General features: G+C 52.1%; 1 protein-coding gene and 1 long non-coding RNA gene across 2 annotated transcripts in view; one reads left to right on the top strand and one right to left on the bottom strand.

Moving 5' to 3' along the window:
* The window catches only part of Trim67 (tripartite motif containing 67), a 35,067-nt gene extending 20,929 nt beyond the window's left edge, over positions 1-14,138 (top strand). Inside the window, exons 3-10 of the mRNA XM_021170322.2 lie at positions 1,535-1,657; positions 3,279-3,389; positions 4,733-4,886; positions 7,807-7,952; positions 9,224-9,362; positions 10,441-10,744; positions 12,476-12,638; positions 13,431-14,138. Of these exons, the coding sequence (XP_021025981.1) occupies positions 1,535-1,657; positions 3,279-3,389; positions 4,733-4,886; positions 7,807-7,952; positions 9,224-9,362; positions 10,441-10,744; positions 12,476-12,638; positions 13,431-13,496 (1,206 nt within the window). The 3' untranslated portion in view covers positions 13,497-14,138. The remainder of the gene's footprint in view (positions 1-1,534; positions 1,658-3,278; positions 3,390-4,732; positions 4,887-7,806; positions 7,953-9,223; positions 9,363-10,440; positions 10,745-12,475; positions 12,639-13,430) is intronic.
* Positions 14,139-14,216: 78 nt separating this feature from the next.
* LOC115031738 (uncharacterized) lies at positions 14,217-18,557 on the bottom strand. The gene is made up of 4 exons (XR_003837394.2): positions 17,872-18,557; positions 17,022-17,131; positions 16,776-16,908; positions 14,217-15,198 (listed from the first exon to the last, which is right to left on the bottom strand). It is a non-coding gene; the product is annotated as an uncharacterized LOC115031738 (long non-coding RNA).
* Positions 18,558-20,228: the final 1,671 nt, after the last annotated feature.

Raw genomic sequence — 20,228 nt, 5'->3', positions numbered from 1 at the left:
CTACACGATGCCCCATGCTGAGCCCAACAAACACAGAAATCAGTGCATCTTGCTTCAGTGAGCCCGATGCAAGGGGTCGAGAATTCAAGCATGTGCACAAAGAGAGGATCCACCTGCACAGAGGGAGGCCCGGAGCATTTGCAGGCCTTGCTGGAGAAAAGAACTGAGAGCTCTGAACCTTTCTTCTTCTTTATCCTCTGTTCCTCCTGTACCTTTCCTCATCATATGTATACATGTGTATATATGTAATGTATACATACATATACATACACATATACATGGTCTCATTACAAAACCCAAGCTGGCCTCAGACTCTCGATCCCCCTGCCTCAGCCTCTCAAGGGCTAAGATGATAGCCATGTAATGCCCACCCACCCGATCCCCATGGGCAGTCTTAAGTCACAGGCTTGGACATCACTTAAGTCTGATGTTTCATGCACACAGATGTATCCATTTTCTCTGTATGCTACCACAAGAGATCCGAGATGGAGCAGAGGCAGCCACAGAAACGGATTCAGTTCAGAGGCTGCAAGCACAAGGTCACCGTCTGGCTCCTCCTGAGGCGCCTCTGCCTGGCTGGCAGATGGCAGTTCTCTGTGTCCTCGTGTGGTTGTCCCTCTGTGTGTATCTGTGCCCTGGTTTTTCTCTTCTTATAAGGACACCAGTCAGGTTGGACTGGAGCCACCCCGATGGCCTCATTTTAACTTCCAGATTCAGATGCAGTCACACTGTATGGTCCTGGGGCTTATGATTCAGAATGTATCCAGGGGGACAATTTAGCTCTTAACCAGAAGCCGTTATCTACCCAGATCCCATAGGCCTGGAAACTGAGGCAGGCAGGCAGACAGACAGACAGACACTACTTTGTTTGATTTGCCTTTTCTGATTACAAAAAGCAAAGTGTGTGCTACAGAGATTTTAGAGTCTGGAAGATAGAACTGAGAAGAAACCCACCAACGTCCCTCAGCTGAGGTGACCATGCTTGTCTCTCTCTCTCTCTCTCTCTCTCTCTCTCACACACACACACACACACACACACACACACATGCACACACATATACACACAGACACACATGCACACACATATACACAGACACTCATTTTATATGGGGTCATTCTGTGAACAATTTATGTCCTATTTTCTTTCTTTCTTCCTTTCTCTCTTCCTTCCTTCCTTCCTTCCTTCCTTCCTTCCTTCCTTCCTTTCTCTCCCTCCTCTTCCTCCTCCTTCTCCCCCTTCCTTTTCAAGACAAGATCTCTGGTCTAGCCTTCAGCTCATGATCCTCCTGCCTCAGGCTTTCGGGTGCTGGGATGACAGGTATGCCCAGCCTCACCCAGGCTTTTCCCTCATTATCCATCTCTCATGACTACTTTCCCATGGCATTCAGCATTCTATGAACAGACTGCAGACTGTCTCGCCATGTAGACGTGCCACGGTTCCTGGAAGCTTCCTTGGTATACAGTCATGGCTCACGCTGTCTCCTCTGGATCACAGAGGCTAGCAGCTGCTCATCATAGCCCTCTGCTTCCCTAGGAAAATGGACTGGACTATGAGGCTTGCCTGGTGGCTCAGTGTGACGCCCTGGTGGATGCCCTGACTCGGCAGAAAGCCAAGCTCCTCACCAAGGTGACCAAAGAGAGGGAGCACAAGCTGAAGGTGAGACCCAAGCGACCTCTTTCTCCATCCCTATAATGTCATTGGCGCCCAACATGGGATGGCACTGCCTTAAGCGCTGCTGCCTGGATGTGGCTCTGAGTTGGCTGGTCCAGTTACACTCAGGAGGCAGGGGAGCCTCAAGCAGTCTCCAAAGACAGGGGGCCTGCAGCTTCCTGCTGCCTTCAAATCAGCCTGTCCTCTCCCATTTGCTCTGACTCCTGGGTCTGTTGAGGGGTGGGATGGGAGGTTGGGGGAATCTTTGTTTGTCTTGCCTAATTCATGGGACAGTGACAGAAACAATCTGGCCTGGTTCGGGTCTCCACTCTGTCTCCTTCTTCAGACTCTGATATCTCATGCACCTATAGTTGGCAGTGAGTGTGGCCAGGTTCTGCCAAGGAACATTGAGTCCTGTTCTTTATCTGGCATTAAGTTACTGGCTCAGGCAAAGGCTCAGAATGCTCTGGAGTGGTTCCAAGGAGTTCTGTGCTAGAGGCATCTAACTCAATTAGCAAACACTATTTTTTTTTATTTTAGAGAGGGTCTCAGGTTGTCCGTGCTGGCCTCAAACAAGTATCCCAGGCTGGCTCAAACTGAGGATGACCTTGAACTGCTGAAACTGCTGCTCACACACACACATATACACGCACACAGACACACATACACACACACACATACATACATACACACACACAGACACACATACATACACAGACACACACACATACACACACACACACATACATACATACACACACATAGACACACAGACACACATACATACACAGACAGACACACACACACAGACACACACACAGACACACACACAGACACACATACATACATACACACACACACATACATACACACACACAGACACAGACACACAGACACATACAGATACCCAGACACACATACATACACACACAGATACACACATACACACACACACACTCACACACATATACACACACACAGACTCACACACAGACACACACTCACACACACAGACACATACACACACACACCCCACCCCCCAAGTGCTGGGATTCTAGGCACATACCATGGGTTTATTTGGTGCTTCGGACATGCTAAACTAAGCACTTCGCCAACTGAGCTACATCCCCATCTCAGAAAACACTATTTTAGTGTATCTGTCTTTTGAGGTGGGGACTTGCTGAAAACTATTAAACTCAGTATACATCCCAGCCTTCCTGAATACCACACCTGGCTCACAAAGCAGCACTTTAAAGAGAAAAGGTCGTATGTTGGAAAGGAACCGTGGGTACCGGGAAGGGGGTATAGACAACTCCCCAAGCTATTCCTGATCAGTGGTAAGTCTGAGACAGACAGGACACTGGCTGCATCATGGGGGCCACCATGCCCTTTGTGTGCCTGGCTGCTCAGAGCTCAGGAAGCTGAGTGGGCCTGGCTGGAAGTGGACCTGTTAATTCCCCAACGATGACTATAAAATGGAGGAGCAGAGTAGAGTGGCAGCTGTGCCTGGGGCAGCTCAACACTGCCCTTCCGAGCTCAGGCACCCACTCACGAGCTGTTGTAAGCTGGCAGTTTTTTCTCACAAGTGGACTCTTCAGTGCTCTCTTTCTCTCTGTCTCCATTGCAGATGGTTTGGGACCAGATCAATCACTGCACCCTGAAGCTACGCCAGTCCACGGGCCTAATGGAGTACTGCCTGGAGGTGATCAAGGAGGACGACCCCTCTGGGTTCCTGCAGGTGAGCATCCCCTGGGAGTCTACCACAGACCACGCCTCTTATTCCAACACTCCCTGTTCTTTCCAAACCAGCTCGTGCTCTAGGCTCTCTCTGTTCCTCCTAGGTTGGGACTTGAATCGCTTCTCCTCTGCTCTACGAGGACAGAAGGCTTGGGCTGTCATCATGGCTCTGACCTTCCCTAGAAGGAACCCTAATTTTGCATTAGCCATAAGGGAGAAGCAGACAGGCATCATCTCTGGGGACTAAGTGCCATGCTTCAGTATTCCTCCCAGGGGTGGGAATACAGTTTGTGCCTAATGAGCTGGGCAGACTGCAGAGAGGCAAGGGGCGGAATCCACTCTCCCACAGAGAGGGTGCAGCTTTGTTGGGGCCATTGCTCCAGCATTTAGGCTAACCTGAGGACATGCATTCCTAGAAACATGGTCATGTGTCAGTCTACCTGTGGGAGAGTGATGGGCCCCATTGCTTACTCTCTAGATGGGCACATGAGGGGCTGGAGAGACAGCTCGGCATTTGAGAAGACTTGTTGCCCTTGCAGAGGATCTGGGTTTGGTTCCTAGCATCCACATGGTGAAACACAAGGATCCATAACTCCATTTTCAGGAGACCTCATGCCCTTGGGCACTAGGCACACACTCGCTGCACAGACATACATGCAGGCAAAGCATCCATATGTGTAGAAAAAGTAAATCTAAAAAGAAAAGGAGGAATAGGAAGAGAAAAAGAAGCAGAAGATGCAGAGCACCATGGCTCTTTGGCGATACCTGTGCAGGTCTCAGAAGCAGGATTTCACAGCAAAGGAAGACAAAGCCACAGGTGTGACACAGGAAGTCAGGCAAGGACTTGCAGAGGGAGCTGTGGAATAGCTGAGGGGAGGAAAGACATGGGCTCCAGAACTTGGGGACGTGGGAAGGACTTCCTTCACACTCAGGAACAAATGACTAGCATATTTCACTTTGCAAAGTGAGAGCCTTGGCCAGACAGATGTATGATGGATATGTTTGCATGTCTGAAAAGCCACCATGACTTCATAATATAGCTTGCCAACTCTAACACACACACAGAGAGAGAGAGAGAGAGACAGACAGACAGACAGACACACACACACACACACACACACACACACACACACACACCATGCCTGTGTGGATGAACTGTGGCTGAAACAACCCAGCTTGTCTAGATGGTCAGGGTTTACTTAAACCTGGCTGTTGCTCAATGGTCCAGGCTCAGTTTGCCTCCTCTTCCCTTCACTGAGCCATAGACAAAGCTGAGCCCTTCCCCAAAAAGGCTGGCAGCTCTTCATCTGCAGACCCAACCCTTCTGTCTATGCTCCCTTTAAGATTTCAGATGCCCTGATCAAGCGCGTGCAGACCTCGCAAGAGCAGTGGGTCAAAGGTGCCCTGGAGCCCAAAGTATCTGCGGAATTTGACCTGACTCTGGACAGCGAGCCGCTGCTGCAAGCCATCCACCAGCTGGATTTCGTCCAGATGAAATGTAGGGGTGAGCCGTGATCGGACCCATTTAGTGGTGCTGCCTCCCCAAGGGGCACACAGGCTAAGGGCAGCTGGATGGTGGTGACAGAGGCCGGTCATGCAAGGCGGCAGAGGGAAGGATAAAGATCCTAGGTCCTAACCAGGCTGGGTGAGCGGCAGCTGAACTTGAGCTGCCTTTCAAAGACCAAGGATCAAGGATAGGAAGCAGAATGAACAGGAGCAGCATCCTCCTGTAGTCTGAGTAAGAGAAGAGAAAGAGGAGGGAGAAAAAGAGAAAGGGGGAGGAGAGGAGTAAAGAGGAGGGAGAAAAAAAGGAGAGGGGGGAGAGGAAGTAGGGGAGGAGGGGAGGGAGGAGGGAGGAAGAGGAGGAAGGAGAGGAGAGAAGAAGAGGAGGGAGGGGAGGAGAGGAGAGGAAGGAAGAGGGAAGGAGGAAAGAAGGGAGGGGAGGAGGAAAGAGGAGAGGAAGGAAGAGGGAGAGGGAAGGAGGAAAGAAGGGAGGGGAGGAGGAAAGAGGAGGGAGGGGAGGAGGGAAGAAGAAGGAAGAACAGGAGAGGGAAGGAGGAAAGAAGAGAGGGGAGGGGAGGAGGGAAGAAGAAGGAAGAACAGGAGAGGGAAGGAGGAAAGAAGAGAGGGGAGGGGAGGAGGGAAGAAGAAGGAAGAACAGGAGAGGGAAGGAGGAAAGAAGAGAGGGGAGGGGAGGAGGGAAGAGGAGGAAGGAGGGGAGAAGGGAGCAGGAAGGAAGCAAAGGATGAAGGGAAGAGGGTAGGAGAAGCTACAGGGAAGAGCTTTGCAGGTGGCAGAGGGCAGGGCTGCCAGGGCCCCAGGACAGGAAGAGACTTCTGTTCTGAGGTCAGGGAGAGCAGGGTGGACAAGTGGAGGACGGAGGTCGGGGAGAGCAGGGAGGACAAGTGGAGGACGGTGGGAACTGGGTTCTGGGAGCTGACAGTGACCCACAGTCAAGGTCATTGATGTTCCAGCAACTTGGCTAGTCTAGAGCTTACAACGGATGGCCAGAACTGGGCTCCTGTCCTAGGCACCATCTTCCCCAAGATGCCCAGGGCTGTTTCAGAAGGGAAGGCAGGCAGTGCTGTGTGTGGGAGCCATGTTGCCACATCCTGAGGCTCGCTCCCATTCTAGTTGCCCCTGGGTAAGGCTTGGAAGTTCCACCTGCCCAGGAGTAAATGAGACACAGTTGCAAGGGGCAGGTGCCTGGCATGGAGTGGGGGTGGGAGGGTGGGGTGGGGGTAAGGGGGGAGCTGTGGCTGGGGAAGGTAGTCCTGGGAACTGGGGGCTCCAAGGCAAGAAACTTGTGGGTGTAGGTCTGAATTTTAGGGTAGGAATAAGCGGGTGGCAAAAGTCTCCTTCAGCCCAAAGAGGGAGAGATAGGCTGAATCACTGACACAGACTCACCTTGCTGGGCATCAGCTAGCCCCGAAGAGAATAATAAGTTAATTCTGAGTGAAGAAGAGACTCGCAGGTTTATAGAACAAGTCTTGCCGTTTTTCCCTTCTAAATCAGGCTGGAGTGGTCTGTGTGTCCGTCTAGACCCCTTGAGCCTGAGCAGAGCCGGGAGTTGTTCAGGTTCTCCTGTTTGGCTTTAGAGAGCTCAGAGCATGCCCGATTCAGTTCCTCGGTCCATGGGTTGGCTACCCAGCCCTCTGAGGTCATACCTGGCGCTATGGTCTAGTCCCCTGCCCTTGCAAAGCAGGGCTCCAACCATCAAGGTTCCAACTGCCTGTGCACTTTATTTCTCTCCTGTATCACTGACACACCTGGTATTTCTGTCACACCTGAGAAGATCAACTTATACAAGATGAAAGATTTGGGGGGGAGGGGTTTGTCTGTGATTGGCCTGTTGTTTTGAACCTGTGGCAAGCATGTCACGGTAGAGCCCAACCCTGCACCGAAGAGGAAAGAGGAAAGAGCCAGGGTCTCACCATCTCCTTCATGTGCACACCACCAAGGTGACCATTTGTCCCCACCTCTTAAAGGCTTTACCATCTCCCTGTAGTACCATCCTGGGGAGCAAGCACAGGGGTGTAGCTGATTGTATTCTGGTGCTAATTGTTTCCTCCCAAAACTGTTTGCACCTAGCTTCTGGGAACCCGCCCCCAGCTAATTCTGATTGGTAAATAAAGACGCCAGCAGCCAGTAGCTGTAGAGGAGAGACAGAGGCATGATTTAGGGTTCCCAGGCTTGGGACAGAGAGGAAGAGGAGAGAGGAGACAACATGTCTTAGGAGTGTGTGCAGGATAGGAGAAGAGAGAGCGGCCATGGAAGGGTAAGAATGTGCAGGAGGGAGAGGCAGAGCCGCCATGTAAAGGGGCCAAGAGAACACAGCCCACAGGGCTGCTCAACTGGGTCAAGAGCAGCCAAGATGGAATGTGAGAATGAGTAAATAGTGACCCTGAGTTATCGGTGGGAGAGAGACTCTAACAGCTTGGCAGTTAGGTAATTGCCCAGCTGAAATATAAAGGCTGAGTGTGTGTCTTTCATCCAGGAACATAAATGGTCTAAGGCGGGCAGGAACCCACACCATTATAGAAATACCATACACACACACACACACACACACACACACACACACACGCCTTTGAGGGTCATTAAACTCGAGCCACAGCACCTCCGTTCCCAGCTCAAGTGTGAGTCACGGGCTGACTCTCACTTGGTTTCCTGCCATCTGCCATCTGAGCCCACACAGGTGACCATACAACATGTAACATGCGCGGTACGGACCGTGCTGAGGTCACTTGGTGTGCCACATGACTCGGGAGCCAACCCCGGAGCTCTTGGTGGGCAGACGGAAAAGAGGACTTCCTTCCTCGGGCCACAGGTCCCAAGGGTTTGCATGGGTCGGGGTGGCGCTGGCGCGGGGCCTGCAGGAGGGTTCTGTGTGCTGACCAGAATGATCCCCGTCACAGTGCCACCTGTACCCCTGCTGCAGCTGGAGAAGTGCTGCACCCGCAACAACAGCGTCACCCTGGCCTGGAGGACTCCACCCTTCACCCACAGCCCTGCCGACGGCTACATCCTGGAGCTGGATGACGGGGATGGAGGGCAGTTCCGGGTAAGCTAGCTGCTGCCAATCAAGGGCAGTTTCCAGGGAGGCCTGTGCTGTCTGAGAACTCTGCAGGACGGGCCTGTGAGGCCGCTGCCCTAAGACAAGCACCTTGACTACAAAGACAAAGAGAGTCTGCCAGCCTGGGCCCTTGGGAGAGAGCATTTCCTGGGGAGATAGCGGTGGTTGTGGCCACAGCCTCAGGGAGAAGTGTATGTCAGAGAATTCCAGAAGGATCCATACAGGTGTGGGCTGACAACTCAGAGAAAGCACTGCCTACACGTGCACTCTTTTGCACAGGCTAGCCCGCACCACACCAGCTTCCCACACAATTCTTGGCTGAGCTTTCTTTTCTTTTTTCTTTTTTGTAAAGATTTATTAATTATGTATACAGTGTTCTGCCTGCATGTATGCCTGCAGGCCAGAAGAGGGCACCAGATATCACTATAGATGGTTATGAGCCGCCATGTGGTTGCAGGGAATTGAACTTGGGACCTCTGGAAGAACAACCAGTGCTCTCAACCGCTGAGCCATCTCTCCAACCCCGGGCTTTCTTTTTTTTAATCTGCCTTTCTGGCTATGATATCAGGGTTTAGGCAGGTTCCTACCATGGCAGCATGTTTCTGCAATGGAAGGTGGTCTCTTTCAAAACATGGCAAGCTTCTGGTTCATGAAGACGCATGAAAAGGGACACTAGACAGGTGTGGTGGCTCCTGCCTGGAATCCAAGCTCTGAGAGGCTAAGGCAGGAGAATTGAGGGTCTGAGGCCAGCCTGGGCTGCAGAGTAACAATCTTGTTAAAACAAGTCCGCACATATTGAGGCTTAGTAGGACAGACAGAGTCCAGAAGTGAATGTGGAATGAAGTAAAACCCTAGAAAGTGAAAATCAAGATCTGGTGCAAGGAAGCTCACCATCTTAGAGCACCCGAACCCAGCAGAGGCAGGGTCACAGAGAAGAAGATGCTGATCTCAGGGGCAGGAAGCTTTGCAGGCATCCCCTTGGCTTCTAGCAGTCTGATAGTGGAGGCAGAGAGCAGTCTGATGGTGGAGGCAGAGCGCAGTCTGATGGTGGAGGCAGAGTGCTTTTGGGGACCATCCTAGGATAGTTTCACCCCTGCAGCCATGTCTTGCTGATGCCCTGAGACAGAGGGGCTAGCAATTTGAGAGGCCCCAATGAAGGTAAACAGCACAGGTTGGAACTTCTCTCATCTGGTACTCCAGTTGGTGTAAGGGGAACTTCTGGAAGCTCTGTGGCCGAGTGAATGTCCTTGCTCTTTCAGGAGGTGTATGTTGGCAAGGAAACCCTGTGCACCATTGACGGGCTGCACTTTAACAGCACCTACAATGCCAGAGTCAAAGCCTTCAACTCCTCTGGTGTTGGGCCCTACAGCAAGACTGTGGTCCTGCAGACCTCTGACGGTGAGCACCCCTCAGCCGTGCATTCTGCCTCACTGCCCATATCCTGGGGGTGGGGGCAGGGCAGGAGCAGGAAGAAGCCAGTGTCCCCATTTTAATGGGGCTTAAGAGTTTGACCTTGGCCACATCTTGTCTCCTCTTTGTGTTTCAATCTCCTACCTACAGGGTGGGCCATGGATAGACACTTCCTCTGTCACCTCTAACAGTGCCTGGGTCATTTGAGGAGATGATAGGAGTCAGAGCTCCAGGAAATAGACCTGGCTGTGGGGCCAATTGGCCTGCGTGTCTGTGCTGCCTAGTGAGGCTGGATCTGTGGAAGGGAAACTTGGGCAACACAGAGACACAGAGCAGGGAAGGGAGAGGGGTGGATTCTATTGCTGTGACAAAGTCTATGACCAAAATCAACCTGGGGAGGAGAGGATTTATTTCATCTTACAACTGTAGAAGTCAGGGCAGGAACTGAAACAGAGGCCATGGAGGGCTGCTGCTTGCTGGCTTGCTAAGCCTGCTTTCTAATATAGCTCCGAACCACCTGCCTAGGGGTGGCACCGCCCACAGTGGACTGGGCCCTCCCCTGTCAATTTTGAGTCAGGACAATACTCCCATAGACTTATTTATTTATTATATGTAAGTATAGTGTAGCTGTCTTCAGACACCCTAGAAGAGAGCATCAGATCTCATTAAGGATGGTTGTGAGCCACCACGTGGTTGCTGGGACTTGAACTCAGGACCTTTGGTAGAGCAGTCAGTGCTCTTAACCACTGAGCCATCTCTCCAGCCCCTGGGCAAATCTTATAGAGGCATTTTCTGAATCTAGGTTCCCTCTTCCCAGATAATCTAGATTTCTGTCAAGTTGACAAAAGCCAATCAGCACAGAGTGTGACTGTGAATGTGTGAGTGTGTATGCATCCCACATAGACCACTGGCGGCAATGAATCGACTCTGTTAGAAGCAAATAAGTCCATCAGTCACCTTGGCTGTACAGAAAAAATTTGTGTTGTGTTGGGGGAAAGATGGGGGGATAAGAGGGGCAGGAAACAGAGATTCTTGTGCCTGCTCTACCTGCCTTCTTCCTTTCCAGTGGCCTGGTTCACCTTTGACCCCAACTCTGGCCATCGGGACATCATCTTATCCAACGACAACCAGACGGCTACTTGCAGCAGCTATGATGACCGGGTGGTGCTAGGCACGGCTGCCTTCTCCAAAGGTGTGCACTACTGGGAGCTGCACGTGGACCGCTATGACAACCACCCAGACCCAGCCTTCGGGGTGGCCAGGGCCAGCGTGGTCAAGGATATGATGCTAGGCAAGGATGACAAGGCCTGGGCCATGTACGTGGACAACAACCGCAGCTGGTTCATGCACTGTAACTCCCACACCAACAGGTGCGTGCTCCCTGAACCCCCACCCAGCCCGCAGATTCAGGGGCGGGGACAAGGTTCTCTGATTGTCCCAGGTGTTGGGGGAGGAGCTGTCTTCTAAAAAGTTTTCTTTCTTTCTTTCTTTCTTTCTTTCTTTCTTTCTTTCTTTCTTTCTTTCATACATATGAGTACACTGTAGCTGTACAGATGGGTGAGCCATCATGTGGTTGCTGGGAACTGAATTCAGGACCTCTGCTCGCTCTGGTCGGTCAGCGGGAGGAGCCATTTTTATGCACTTTGTTCTGTAGTTCCAGGGGTTTGGAGAAAGACTGGGTGAAGTGTGAACCATTTGCCTGTGTCACAACTGAAAGTACTTGATGGTGTGGGGTAGAGGAGGCAGTTCTAGCTCAGTGGCTCTCCGTCCCCCAGCTGGCCTCACAGTGGTGCCTTTCCACTGAGAGCGTTAATTTGCGGTTTTCTTACTGGTCTTGCTCCAGTTTTTTTCTGCAACCATCTTGCTAAGCCTGAGTCACTGCGCAACACTAATGGGATACTTGTTTCCCGCAGAGGGAGGAGGAGTCATTGCCAGGGCTACTGCTTTGCCTGGAATGACCCTGACACTGCCGCAGGAAAAGCATAAAGAAGCCAATCCCAAGGAGCTGACCTCACTGGGCTCCTGGCAGGGTAGGGCTGCCACCAGGGCTCCTGGGTTCTCGCTGCTCTTCCAAGCAGCTCTGACCACTCTCTTCACAATGAGTAACCCAGCTTCTCTCCCAGGAAAACCAGGTCTAGTTTGGCCAGGAACTTGCCTGAGGACCCTCAGGCCCCCCTAGCTGATCACTATCTTTTCACTGGTAATGTCCTCTGCTCCAAAGGATTATGGGAAGGGCAGCAGCTAGACTCTCAAGCTGGGCCGTGGAACTTAACAGGCACTGCAGGTTAACCAAGTAAATCAGTCTGGCCCGATACTGCAGACTAAGCGATGAGGCCGACCAGGTGATATCGGTTTACCAGGTGACCTCCCTCCACCTCTAACCCACAAAGGGGCCAAGACCACCCTGGCCTACCAGTTCCATGCCTGTGTGCTTGAGCAATCCCAGTACCTAGACATTCTGATGGTGGCAGTAATGAATTCAAGCATGCATTGGGTGCTTTTGCGGGGTAAAAGCTTTCTCAGAAGCCAGACCCTGCTCCCAGACCTGACCTTGATCATAGGGGGTGGGTTCATGGAAAACTGACAGGTCAGACTTGTTACTACTGCCATCTGGTGGCCATAATTAGAATCGCACTGGCTGCCCAGTTGGACGCTTCTCCACCAGTCCCTAAGGCACCTCCAGGACACCTGCTCTTCCTACCAGGTCCTTGTAAAGAATTCATGTCAGGGTCTCTTCTCACTTCTCACTTCTGCCCCTGGCTCAATCCTAACCGAGGACTCAGTTTCCTCCCAGGGCTGAACAAGGTCATGTCAAGGGAACCCTTAGTTAATGAAGGGCGTGTCTGCTGAAGGGCACAGAGGGTTCTAGGCAAAGTCTTCCAGGTCTATTACTTAAAGTTCCTCCCTACTCAAAGGCGTGTAGGTCTCAGACGCTGTGGATAGGAAGGGGCTGAGTAGCTTTGGTCCCTTAGCGCTGTGTTCTCTTGTGGCTGACACACACACACACACTTGGTGGCTAGGTTTGAATGAAGCTGTCCTGAGTGTTACTGTCACATCGTGACCTAGGTGTGGTGACAGGTTTTCCTGGTTTATCTTCCCAGGACTGAAGGCGGTGTGTGCAAGGGGGCCACTGTGGGTGTGCTGCTGGACCTAAACAAACACACTCTGACCTTCTTCATCAATGGGCAACAGCAGGGCCCCACAGCCTTCAGCCACGTGGATGGGGTCTTCATGCCTGCCCTCAGCCTCAACCGAAACGTGCAGGTACCCTTAGAGACACAGCTGGCTCTCCCAGTCCAGCCCACTTCTCTGCTTCCTGAACAATGAGTACTGTGATGAGAATGGGCCACCTCGCTCATCAGATAGGCAGTCTTCTGCTAGCCTCTATGAGCATCGTTGGGGCTGGGGGTGGGGCCTAAGGACTGTACTTACGACCGAGCAAACAAGTTCCGTGGGGCTCCAGGAAAGAGCAGGGGCTCAGTGCCCCAGGGGATCGGGTGGTACAGGAGCTCCTAACACAGGTTAGATGGGGGCATCCTTTGCTTCTAACAGACTCCCTCTGTCCCTGGAGCTATCAAGGGACCTGCCATGTGTCTATTGCCCTGCAAGTGTTTCCACAACAGTCCGGTGTTGGTTACTTAAAGAGGCAATTTGAGGGTCACAGTGTGAGCTGGAAGAGACAGCAGCAGGCTCAAAGACTCAGCTGCGAGAAGCAGAGCCTCTTTGCCGCAGGGCTCTGCGACTCAAGCCAGTGAACCCATCTGCTCGTCACTGTAGCTCCAGTTATGAGGCAGGAAGCACAAAGTGGCATGGGCCTTAGCCATATGGGGAAGACAGATGAGTGATAAAATCCATAGCATGAGTTCTCAGGCACGTGGTCACAGTGCTACGTCAGGTGCTCCGTGCTACGGACAGCCTCTCCTGCCCCTCTTTCCACTCCTCTATCTCCTTTGTCTCCTGCCTTCCTCCTGTGTTAGGGCTAGGACCCAGGGTCTTGTACGTACTGTGCAAGTACTCTGCCACCCAACCAACTCCTGCTGGTTTCATCTCTTCCAGGTCACCCTGCACACAGGACTGGAGGTGCCAACAAACCTGGGACGGCCGAAGCTGCCAGGCAACTAGCCTGGTGGCCCCCGCTGCCTAGCTGGCCGTGATGGAGGGCTTCACGGAGGACCAGGGCATAACAGAAGGTCCTGGGTGCCAGCAGCCAGCGGACATCTGAAGACGCTTTTCTGGGGGAGCTGAGAATGAATCAGATGCGAGCCCCACGACCATACTGTGGCCGCCTATATCAGGAGTGGCCTTTCACCTCAATGCCACAGGGCTATGGCCCCCCAGGGTGCCCTCAAGATGGACACCTTTTTGTTTCCGGCTTTATGTTTTCTAACATCTGTTTTAAAACTTTGATTTCCTCTTAAGTTTTTGTTTTTGTTTTCCTGGAGGGAGAGAAGAAGGCAGACTCTGAGACTGGTATCCCAGGATGGATCAGCCCCGTGATGTTACTCCATGCCTGCGTGTAACCCATTGCTAGGACTCTGTTACTTCTGGAGTCCCAGGCTGACAGTTTGTCACCTCTACGGGAAGAAACTCACCATGAGCCTCTGGGATATGCAGTTTTCAATACACTGCAAACTAATTTGAAAGGGTCATTAGTCATTCACGAACTGCTAGGACCCTTCAGAAAGGCTTCCTTAGGGTCTGTATCATTACCCATGTGCTGTTGACTCTCTCTCTCTCTCTCTCTCTCTCTCACACACACACACATACACACACACACACCACACTCACACACACTCTCTCACACACACACACACACGTGTGTGTGTGTAACAATCTATTTTATTTTATTCATTCAGTTCTTAGTTATGAGTAGAAACACTGGAATCCAAGACAGTGACACGTCTTTGCACAGTGGTGGCTTTTTCTAGAACCTGCTTCCACAGAAATTGATGGACATTTATCTGCACCGCCTTCCTGGGCTGGGCCTTGAGCACAGAGGCAGCAGACCCTGGGAAGACAGACCGTGCATCGCAGTAAGCTCTTACGGCTTCACCCAGTGCCCTCTTTGAAGCATCATGAACTCTAGAAGCGACCCTGGTGGCGACAGGGGTGGCTCTGTCACGATGAGACAGATACGACCCCAGAGAAAGGCTGAAACTAGATGGCGACACCCTACAACTTCTCTTTTCACATGAGCCCGGGTTCCCTGGGATGCGGCCGAGTCTTCCTTCTTCCGAGGAGCACTACCCTTGCTGGGGAGTTCCACATGGAGTCATCCTGCCTTCCGGCCCTGTGTGCTCACTTCCTGTCTCTCTCCTGCAGTCACCAGCTCTGCCTGGTAGCAACCTTGCTCAATCCCTTGCAAAGAACTCATCTCATCATCTCATCGGGCGTCACATTCTACACAGAGAAATGACTTGCCTGTCAGCGGGGCTGTTTTTATCAGACGTACCTGCACGCCGACCCCAACTGTGCTTCCTCGCCGATTCTGTGCTCAGGCCCTGCGCCGGTTCCCAAGTACCCACTACTGGGCTGCACAGACCCGCCAGTCCTACCTCAGAATTCTTTCTCTTGGTCCTTCTTTCCTCAAACACTCCACCATCACCAGGAGCCCTTCAACACTGTCCAGCCTCCGCACTGGGCCCCGGGGCCATCTTCATTGCATAGGCATAGCCTTGGCCTCTCTGGACCCTCTTCCTGCTAAGTGGCTCACGGCTCCATCTCAAGCCCTCGGGGCAGCCGCAGGACCCCGGCCGCTGCGCATCCTCAGTTGCTCTGCAGCTTCCGTTGTCCCTTTCCTACAGCCTTGGCCACAGCCACAGCTCTGAAAGGGAGGCACAGATACTTCAAAGGGAAGAACATGGAGGAACCTCTGCCTTCCTGGCCCAGGAAGCTGTGGTCAGGGGTGATCCAGGGATTTGGGTGTCTTGTGGCAGAGAAACCAGAAACCCTGGAGTAAGAACGGGGCAGAAAGGCTGGCCACAGAGAATCTTTACAGTCTCAAAGCCTGGGCCAATCACCTTCCTGGGAAGCAGGAGTCACTTGAGCCTATCTGCACCTGTGGGTGGCTTTGGGGAGATGAGAAAGTGACCACAATCCCAGGTGACTTTTTCTTCTTCCTTTCTTTTCTTCCTTTCTTTCTTTCTTTCTTTCTTTCTTTCTTTCTTTCTTTCTTTCTTTCTTTCTTTCTTTCTTTTTTTTTGGTGCTGGAGAACCCAAGCCTTGGCCTTGCACTGAGCCTCCAACTCTTCAGGAGGCCACTTTCCTCCTCCTCCTCTTCCTCCCCCTCCTCCTCTTCCTCCCCCTCCCCCTCCTCCTCCTCCCCCTCCCCCTCCTCTTGTTCTTCTTTCACCTCCTCTTACTCCTCCTCTTCCTCTTCTTCCTCCTCCTCCCCTCCTTCTCTCCTCCGTCTTCCTTCTCCTCTTCCCCCTCCCCCTCCTCTTCCTCTTCCTCCTCTTTCCCCTTCTCCTCTTCCTCTTCTTCCTCCTCCTCCTTCTCTCTTCCTCTTCTACCTCTTCCTCTTCTTTCTCCTTCTCCTCTTTTTTCTTCTTGTTTTGTTTGAGACATGGTCTCACACTGTAGCCCAGGCTGGCCTGGAATTCACTATACAGCTCAGGCTAGCCTTGAACTCACAGCAATCCTCCTGCCTCAGCCTCCTGAGTACTGGGATTACAGAGGTGAGCACCACATCCAACTCAGGTGACCTCTTTAAGGAGGTTCCCTGGGGTTGACCACAGCAGAGCCAGCTCCCTGCCCCCCACAGGAGTATGAGTGGGCGGGGCTAGCTGCCTCCCACAGGAGTATAACTGGGCGGGGCTAGCTGCCTCCCACGGGAGTATAAGTGGGCGGGGCTAGTTGTCTCCCTTTGCTCACTGGAGCCCAGAAGCAATATGCTGGTGCCAGGGTCAGCCCAGGCAGCCCTGCACAGCCACCTCTCCCCTGCCTTCTGCACAGGGCTCCTTTCAGGGACAAGAACGCATGGAGGAGAGTAGGGTAAGACGGGGTCTCATGATTCGGGTTTGAGGCAACTGGAAAAGTGGCAAGGCCCTGGGATCATGGGGTTCTATCCCATGGAGTCCTTAGCAGCTGGCACTGAAGTTCCACTGCTATATATGAATGATACCAGTGTAAGGCCTTCCTTTGTGAGCCACTGGGAAGGACCTTGGGGTTAGTCTGTCAAAAGTCCGCGAGAAGGAACTTCAGCTCCTGAGCCTGTTCTCCGGGTGGGTCAGTGGACGCCAATTCCTTTTGAATGAGTGTCCTTGATGAGTACCCACTGGCACCCACCCTACACACAGCACCTCTTCCCTCTCAGCAGAACAGCAACGCCCACAGAGCAGGTTTTTCCTTCTCTGTCCTGGTCTGGGAACGCAGCCCCAGTTTTAGGAGACAGGCACCAACCTTGGCAGTCTCACACCGTGTGTGGTCCAGGTTGTACCTTCAGATCTTTATGTGGTTCCAAAATGTCCTTAGCTGCCCTGTGGCCCGAAAGAATCCAGAGCCAGGGAGCAATATGCTGATAGCAGGGTGGGCCCTGAAACATGGACAAGCTCTGTGAGAGAAGGGGTAGGGTGCCCACTTTACTGAGCCCTGTCTTCTGTGAAAGGTACCCTAACCCCTCTCAGGTCAGTGACCATGTGCACGTACCTTCCCCAGGAGCATCATGCCAGCCTTCATTCTGCGAGTGAAAGGCTTGCTCCTTGAGTCTGAGACATGATTCAGTGCTGCTGGCCCGGGTTTGCTTTTCATCCTGTGGCCTGTTGCAGAGGTGAAGGGGGTGGATGAAACCATTTGGGGGTCTCAAAGAAGAACACCATCACAGGACTGTGGGGGTGAACCCAGGGCTTTGTTTCTCTCCTGGTTTTGGGGATGGGACCTGGGTGCCGGAGAGCATTAAGCACCTTTTGTCTCTACTCTCCAGATGCCAAGAGCACCCCCAGTTAGTGTGACAACCCCCAATACCTAAGGGCATCCAGATGCCCCCTTGGGGCTGACCCGGATCTGGATCATGCTGATTCGTTGGATGTTGACATTCATAGCGTTGGTGGGTACCCCTTCCTGTGTCACATAGGTCTGTCCCAAAGCCATTGGCCTAGTGTTAACCCAACCTAAGAATTCTTCACAGGTCTTCAGTGAGGAACAAAGGGCTCACATTTCCCCCCAACTCCCATCTCCATTCTTGCAAAGGAAAACTTCCCTTTTCTTGGCCACAGTTTACTGGTAGGAGCAGGGACATCTTAATGGATCTAGGGCCCTCAAGGGGTTAAAGAATTCTTACCTATATTGTTAAAAGACTTTCAAAACCCACACTAGTCCTGGGAACTCTGGTAAACCCAGGAAAAGCCAGTTGTCACTGACAGTCTAGTATGAGCTCCTGGCTGAAGGGGGTCCTGACAGCTGAGGGGAAGAGGTGGGTGAAGGAAAGGGCAAGCTGAGGTAAACAGGAGGCTTGAGGCACCACCAAAGGCCAGAGCGCAGAGTATCCCTCACCGCTTACCTCTTAAGCTGGCTTTGGTGTTGGCTCATGGCATGTGTGGGATGAATCTCCTAACTGTTCTGGGCTTCGGTATCCCTCCCTCCCTGCAACAGGACTGGTCCTACCAACCTACCTCCTCTCTACTGTGTGGATCACGGGACAGTCTCAACAATAAGGTTTGGGCTAAAGGGCTCATTTAGTGGATGTAACCTGGGTGGTTGTTGTTATGTCCTCTAACCACAATATCTTCACGTTAGCGTCCCGTGACCAGGGCAGCACTTGTCACACGGCTGCCTGGCATTTCAGACAGCTCACATGACCACGGCAAGCACATTCCTTTAGTGGAGAGCCTGGGTTAGTGAAATGTTCCAGGGCCTTGACCAGGCCAAACCCTGAGTGCTAAAGACATCTGCATGTGCTATCCCCGAAGCCAAGAACATATATTAGCCAGACTTTTGCTTCCCGTTCCTTCAGTTCTGGTTTCTAGGACTCCCCCAACCCCATGGCATTTGGCTTTTGTTTTCCAACAGTGTCGGGATGACTTTGGAAGTCACCTGAGAGTGTTATACAGCTGAACTAGGACCTCGAGGGGATGGCTGGTTCCAAGTGAATTTTAGACAACTGACCGCTGCCAGGATTTCCTGGCATAAACTAAGAAGGGTGGGAGCCTGACCTTTTCCACGAACGAGCGGGGCTGAACTCGGTGGGAGGAGCTGGGACCCGACTCTAGGCGAAATGTCTCCCTCTAGTGGTGATGCTCACTGAGAACCCCGTTGTCAACTCGGCTATGGGAAAGTTCGCAGAGTGGGAGGGCTAGAACGGGGGCCCTGGGAACCATTGGGCACAGCTGTGTGCAGAGGCTACACAGGCTCCGAGACAGCTGCTGGAGATTCGGGAGTGGCCTGCGGTGGCCGTTCCAAGCCCCAGGAGACTGGACTTCCTAAGCACCCCGCCGTCTCAGCACCAGTGGAGAGTGGGGTGTAGACACAACCGAAAACGTGAATGCATGATATAGAACCGCCGCCTTTGCACTGCGCGGCGCACTGAGCATGAACGGTGTTTGTATAATGTTGGCGAAGGAATTTAACAGAAACAGAAAGCTGTGTACCGTTGTTTGGCCCCGTTTTCCCGCCTTTCCTTGCCTTCTCTTACCCCACTCTCCCTACTGATTCTGTCCCCAGTGGTTGGTATTTGGTGGCAGCTCTTGGTCCTGTGGCTGTTTATGTCTCACTGAAAACACGGAGGGGTGGGCAGTGGTAAGGAAAGTAATTGTTTTCTAATTTTGTATCCTTGCTATCCACAAGCGTTTGTATTTTTTGAATTGCAAACACTGTTTTCTGGTCCTTGGGAGTTGGTTAAACTTCCTGTATTACTTTTTGGAAAACTTGAGTTTTACCACATTCTTAAACAGATTTGAAATAAATTCTTTTGACACTGCCAACAACTGGAAGACGGGTGTGCTCTGTGGTCACTAGTGAGGGGTCACTTCCGAATTCCCACGGGCTGACCCTGGCTGAGTACTGGTCAGCGCCTAAGTCTCAAAGTAAAGGTGTAGTTTCAAATTACAAAGCACAACTTCTACAGTGAAATTATAGCTCCATTTAAAAATGTGTGTGTGCATGCGTGTGTGTGAGTGTGTGGTGTGTGTGTGAGTGTGTGGTGTGTATGACTGTGTGTGGTGTGTATGAGTGTGTGGTGTGTGTGTTGTATATATGTGTGTGTGTGTGGTGTATGTGTGAGTGTGATGTGTGTGGTATGTATGAGTGTGTGTTGTATATATGTGTGTGAGTGTGGTGTGTGTGAGTGTGTGGTGTGTGTGTGGTGTATGTGTGAGTGTGATGTGTGTGGTGTATGTGTGAGTGTGATGTGTGTGGTATGTATGAGTGTGTGTTGTATATATGTGAGTGTGGTGTGTGTGAGTGTGGTGTGTGTGCGTGTGTGTGCACATGAATATATGTGGAGGTTGCAGGTCACCTCAAGTGCTCTTCTGATGCTGTCCACTTTTCCTTTTCGAGACAGGTTCTTTTTAAAAAAATTTTTTTTTCCAAGACAGGGTTTCTCTGTGTAGCCCTGGGTGTCCTGGAACTCACTCTGTAGACCAGGCTGGCCTTGAGCTCACAGAGATCCGTCTGCTTCTGCCTCCCAAGAGTTGGAATTAAAGGCACGCACACACCACCACCGCCCAAGACAGGTTCTTTTATGGGCCTAGCACTTGCAAATCCAGCTAGACTGGCTGACCAGCAAGCCCCAAGACTACCTGCCTGTCTCCACGCTTCTGGAATCCTTAGTACATACACCTTGTTCTCTATGTAGGTCCCGTGGCTCACAGTAAGGTGTTCGTGCTTAAGTGGGAAGCTCTACCAACTGAGCCAGCTCTA

Source organism: Mus caroli, unplaced genomic scaffold (genome assembly GCF_978045245.1).
Source record: "Mus caroli unplaced genomic scaffold, Mus_caroli_1 scaffold_10, whole genome shotgun sequence".
In the NCBI taxonomy this organism is placed as follows: Eukaryota; Metazoa; Chordata; class Mammalia; order Rodentia; family Muridae; genus Mus; species Mus caroli.
Note: the sequence above shows the minus strand (reverse complement) of the source record. Positions and strands in the feature narration are given on the sequence as shown.